Below are 6,000 nucleotides of genomic sequence, written 5' to 3' on the forward strand. Positions count from 1 at the left end.
CCAGACCCTGACCCAGGCCCTGCCTGCCTCACTTTCCCCTTGCTTAGCTCAGGCACACTGAGAACCTTTCCACCTGCTATTGCCCCTGGCAGGAAGCTCTCCCCTGGCTCCATGCTGGAGTAACTCTGAATCAGTCTTCACGCTCAGCTGTAATTGCATGGCCGCAGAGACGCCTTCCCTGTCCACCCCCCAAGTAAGCTAGGGCCCCTCTACCTTTTCTTCTCTCCCAGCAGACGATTTGATTCCTTCCAAGCACACAGAGCAATCTGCAATGGAGACTTTTACCTATTTGACGTGTGTAACGTCTGTTTCCCCCTTTAAAAGTAGTTCCATGAGCTGCGGCCTTGCCTATCTCGTTCAATCCTGGGCCCTGACACACAGGGGAGCTCGATAAAAATTATGGAATGAATGAATGCAGTGAGTCAGTGACTGAATAAATGTGAGTTAAGGCCCTGGTGAGGATAGGGTGGAATGTGTTTGGGAAATAGTTAATTGTGACTAGAGCTTACAAGATAACAGATGGGTTGGAAAGAGGGTGGGTCCAATGGGGAGGACCTCCAAGGCAGAGTTGGGTGCGGATTAAATCCCCCAACGGGTACTGCATTGCAGGTGCCGGCCAGGTTTTGGGGGGGAGGGGGATGCAAACTGTTTTCCAGAGGCACCCCGGATTCCCTCTGTCCAGAGCCAAACGGACAGACAGGGACTTGTGCGGGAAATTAACAAGCTGCAACCACCTGGGCCAAGGGGAGATAAGCTTAAAGGGTGGAGGGGGAAGAAGGGACTGTCGTCGAGCGGCCCCGGGGGAGCTTGGGGACTGCTGTAGTCCCCGTGGCCGAGGGTCAGGGAGGAGGGTCGCCCAGGCAGGGCCAGACGTCCAGGCGGCGCGGCCCCCGCCCGCGGGCTCCGGGGGCCGAGAACCCAGCGGGAGATGCCGCCCACGGCAGCAGCCGGAGCCACCGCGGCCCCGCTTCAGCGGGAGGCCGGCGCCCGCCGCTCGTGGTAACAGGTCCCGCGGCCGCGCCCACACTCACCCTGCGCCGCCTTGGAAGCCGAGCGCGTCCGCCACAGCCGCCGGGTTGCCTTCCACGGCCGCAGCGAAGAAAACAGCCTCCGGCTCTTCTTGCCGCTCTTCTCAGTTGCTCCCATCTGTGCGCCCGCGCCCCTCCCCCGCCGCCCGCCGCCGTCCGAGGATCGCCTCCCGCTTCCCCGGCCGCCGCGCTTCTGCCAGGTGCCAGGCAGTCGCCGGGGAGGACGCGGCCGCGGGGGGAGGAGCTTGCGGCCGGATGCGGGGCGGGGAGGGTGGGGACCTCGCTCGCGCTGAGCCTGCGGGTGCGGCCGACCAAGGCGGGGACGCCGCAGGGATGCGCCAGCCGGGGGAGCGCTCAGCCCCTAGCAGCTCACAGGTGAATGCTTTAGTCTTTCCCCCTTCGTTCCGGAGATGTTGACGGAGTGCCCAACTACTGCTAGGCATCATTAATTAACACAAACCCCCCTGGGATGTGCACTGATTTTTTTTTTTTATCCCCAAATTACAAATGATAAAATTGAAGCTCCGAAACGTGAAGTAATCTGCCCAGAGATCACACAGCCGCTAAATTATGCCGATATCCAAGTCCTGGGCTCTAGCTATATTTTTTTCATCCCTTTCTACTGCCTCAGAATGATTCCACATTATATTGGATTTTTTTTGAAGTTTTGCTTTTTTTATGCTTCTATTTTTTCTTTTTTTTTTTACATCTTTATTGGAGTATAATTTCTTTACAATGGTGTCTTAGTTTCTGCTTTATAACAAAGTGACTCAGTTATACATATACATATGTTCCCATATCTCCTCCCTCCTGCATCTCTCTCCCTCCCACCCTCCCTATCCCACCCCTCCAGGTGGTCACAAAGCACCGAGCTGATCTCCCTGTGCTCTGCGGCTGCCTCCCACTAGCTATCTATCTTACGCTTGGTAGTGTATATATGTCCATGCCACTCTCTCGCCTCGTCACAGCTTACCCTTCCCCCCCCCATATCCTCAAGTCCATTCTCTAGTAGGTCTGTGTCTTTATTCCTGTCTTACCCCTAGGTTCTTCATGACATTTTTTTTTCTTAAATTCCATGTATATGTGTTAGCATACAGTACCTGTCTCTCTCTTTCTGACTTACTTCACTCTGTATGACAGACTCCAGTGGATTTTTTTTTATTTAAGTCTGATAGATATTCCTGTTTTCCTCATGCAACAGATTAAGAATCACTTTTTTTTTTAAATTTATTTTTGGCTGCATTGGGTCTTCGTTGCTGCACTGGGGCTTTCTCTAGTTGCTGCAAGGGGGCCACTCTTCATTGTGGTACGTGGGCTTCTCATTGCGGTGGCTTCTCGTTGTGGCACACGGGCTCCAGTAGTTGTGGCTCACGGGCTTCGTTGCTCTGCTGCATGTGGGATCTTCCCAGACCAGGGCTCGAACCCGTGTCCCCCGCGGATTCTTAACCACTGCTCCACCAGGGAAGCCCTTTTTTTTTTCTTCTTCTTTTTTTTAAGAACCTATTCTATGTGCAGGCACTTTTACACATATGCCATGAAACCTCACAGCAACCCTGTGGGGTAGGAGGCGTTTCCCATTCGCCAGATGAGGAAACTGAAATGTCAGAGCTGAGGTGGCCCAGCCCCCACCACTTTATCTCTGTCATGATTTTGCCTGTAGTTAAGAGTCGGAGAGGAAGAGCAAAACCACGATCCCTTAAAGTGCCTGACTGAAATAATAATAGCTAACATTTATGGAGTGCCTCTCATGTGCCGGATTTTACATACATTACCTTATTTAACTCTCCCAATGATACTCATGGGAGAGAAATTATTAATATCCTCACTTAACAGATGGGGGAAACTGAGTATCAGAGAGGTCAGGTTACCTACATAAACCCATATAAAGCTTATATGTTAGGTTGAATCATGAAACTACCATTTTTGTAGGTTCAAACAAAAGGCTCAATTCATCATATGACAGTTTCACCAGATGATCAAAATTTAAATCACCAATGGAGGGAGATGATAATCCAGTGCATCCAGATGATACACGGAGAGACACATCACCTTTGTCACATTCTGGCCAAGAATGCACAACCTGAATCTAATCATGGAGAAATATAAGTTAAACCCCAAATGAGGACTTTACTATGAAACCTGAGGTACGGGGGAGGGAGCGTCAGGGCAGGGATGTTATATTCGTTAAAAATGTCAATGATATAAAAGATGAAGAGGGACTTCCCTGGTGGTGCAGTGGTTAAGAATCCACCTGCCAATGCAGGGGACACGGGTTCTATCCCTGGTCTGGGAAGATCCCACGTGCCGCGGAGCAACTAAGCCCGTGCGCCATAACTACTGAGCCTGCGCTCTAGAGCCCACGTGCCACAACTACTGAAGCCCGTGCACCTAGAGCCCATGCTCCGGCAACAAGAGAAGCCACTGCAATGAGAAGTCTGCACACAATGAAGAGTAGCCCCTGCTCGCCACAACTAGAGAAAAGCCCACACGCAGCAACAAAGACCCAACACAGCCAAAAGTTTAAAATAATTAATTAATTATTTTTTTTAAAAGATGAAGAAAGGCTGTGGAGGTGTTTTAGACTAAAGGAGGCTAAAGAGATATGACAGCTAACAGTAATACCTGACTCTAGAATGGACTGTGTTGGAGTTTGGAAAAAAGACTCCAAGGGACATTACTAGGTCAATTTAAATATATATATATGATTAAATAAGTGTCAGTGATAAACTACTGAAGTTGGTAACTATACTGTGGTTATGTAAGAAAATATCCCTATTTTTAGAAAATACACACCAAGGTATTTAGGAGTAAAAGGTCATGATGCATTTATTTTACCTTCAAATGGTTTACAAAAGAAGTTTCATATATATGTTTGGGGAGAGGGGGAAGCAAATGATAAAGCAAATACAGCAAAATTATAGTAATAGGTGAATCTGGACAAAGAATATATGGGTGTGTTTTGTACTGTTCTTATTCTTGCAACTTTTCTGTAAGTTTTCAATTTATTCCCAACTGAAAAGGTTATAAAAAAAACCTTTAAGTTTCATAGAAAAAAGAAAATAAAGTGGGAAGACTGTACCTGATATTAAGGCCTACTGTACAGCTATAGTTATCAAAACAGTGTGGTCTTGGCAGAGGGATAGATGCATAGATTAATAAAGAACCCAGAAACAGACCTGCACACATATACCCAACTGATTTTTGACAAAGGTGCAAAAGCAGTTCAATGGAGGAAAGACAGCTGTTTCAACAAATGAGGCTGAAGCAATTGGACATATATTGGCAAAAAAAAATTAACCTTGACTTAAACCTCACACCTTATACAAAAATCTAGAAAAATGGATTATGTTATTTTATTCTATGTTATTCTACAGAAAATAATAAGAGAAAATCATCTGGGATCTGGAGCTATGCAACGAGTTGTCACCAAAAGCATGATGCATCAGAGAAAAAAGTTGATAAATTGGACTTTATCAAAATTAAATATTTTGCTGTGCAAAAGACCCTTTTAAGAGGATGAAAATACAAACTACAAAATGGGCAAAAATAGTTATCTGACAAAGGACTAGTATTTATAATATATAAAGAATTCTTAAAACTCAACATTAAAAATAATCCAATTAGAAAATGTGCAAAAGACATGAGCAGATATTTCACTAAAGAGGATGGACATACAGATATCAAATAAGCACATGAAAAGATATTCAGCATCATTAGCTATTAAGGAAGTACAAATTAAAACCACAATGAGATACCACTGCATACCTCAGAATGGCTAAAATGAAAAATAGTGACAACACCAAATGCTGGTGAGAATGCAGAGGGAGAAACTGGATCCTTTACACATTGCTGGTAGGAATGTAAATGGTACAGCCACGTTAGAAAAGAGTTTAGCAGTTTCTTATAAAACTAAACACAGCTACCATAAGACCCAACAATGGCACTCTTGGGTACTTATCCCAGAAAAAAATGAAAACTTATGTTCACACAAAAACCTATACAGCAATGTTTATAGTAGCTTTATTTGTAATAGCCCCAAACTGGAAGCAACCCAGATGTCCTTTGGGTGAATGGTTAAACAAGCCGTGGTATATCCCTACCATAGAGTACTAAGCAATAAAAAGTAACAAAGCTATTGCTGCAGGCAACAAACTATATGAATCTCCAGGAATTATGTTGAGTGAAAAAAGCCAATCCCAAAAGTTATGTACTATATGATTCCATTTATATAGTATTCTTGAAATGGCAAAAATTATATAAATCAAAAACAGATAGTGGGACTTCCCTGGTGGTCCAGTGGATAAGAATCCACCTTCAAATGCAGGGGACGCGGGTTCGATCCCTGGCGGGGAAACTAAGATCACACATGCCGTGGGGCAACTAAGCCCGTGCGTCGCAACTACTAAGCCCGTGCCCACTGGAGCCTGTGCACCACAACTAGAGAGAAACCCACGCACCACAATGAAGATTCTGTGTGCCGCAGCTAAGGCCCGACACAGCCAAATAAATAAAAAATAAATAAATAGACTTATTTAGAAAAAGACAGATAGTGGTTGCCAGGGAGGAGGGAGATGAGCATGGCTATAAAAGTACAACAGGAAAGGCCTGTGGTGATCGAACTGTTCTGTATCTTTTCTGTATCAATGTCTACATACTGGTTGTGATATTAGACTATAGTTTTGCACAATGTTTCCACTAGAGGGAATGTGTAAAGCTGTACGTAGGATCTCTGTATTATTTTTTACAACTGCATGTGAATCTACAGTTATTTTAAAATTAACAGTTTAATTTTTAAAAAGCCACATGTCTGCAGTTTCATATAGTTCACTCTAATATCTAAATCGCGCTTGAGCCAAGATTCCACTGAGGCCCACGCCTTCACGGCTACACTCAGCTTTCTTGTGACGGCTGGCTCACTGTGGGAGACCAAGGACCATCTGCCAGGTTCCAGGGCGGAGACATGGAAGACTCG

The 6,000-nt window shown here is 45.5% G+C and overlaps 1 protein-coding gene across 3 annotated transcripts in view; it reads right to left on the reverse strand.

The window, feature by feature from the left end:
* Nucleotides 1-1,214, reverse strand: part of DNAJC6 (DnaJ heat shock protein family (Hsp40) member C6) — a 152,195-nt gene extending 150,981 nt beyond the window's left edge. Inside the window, exon 1 of one of the 3 annotated variants that reach the window (XM_073788737.1) lies at nt 1,032-1,214. In XM_073788737.1, coding sequence (XP_073644838.1) covers nt 1,032-1,146 — 115 coding nt within the window. In that variant the 5' untranslated portion in view covers nt 1,147-1,214. The remainder of the gene's footprint in view (nt 1-1,031) is intronic. The other 2 variants (XM_033865375.2, XM_033865393.2) reach the window with 2 other exon arrangements.
* Between the last annotated feature and the right edge of the window lie 4,786 nt (nt 1,215-6,000).

The sequence above is a fragment of the Tursiops truncatus genome, chromosome 1, assembly GCF_011762595.2.
Source record: "Tursiops truncatus isolate mTurTru1 chromosome 1, mTurTru1.mat.Y, whole genome shotgun sequence".
Lineage (NCBI taxonomy): Eukaryota > Metazoa > Chordata > Mammalia > Artiodactyla > Delphinidae > Tursiops > Tursiops truncatus.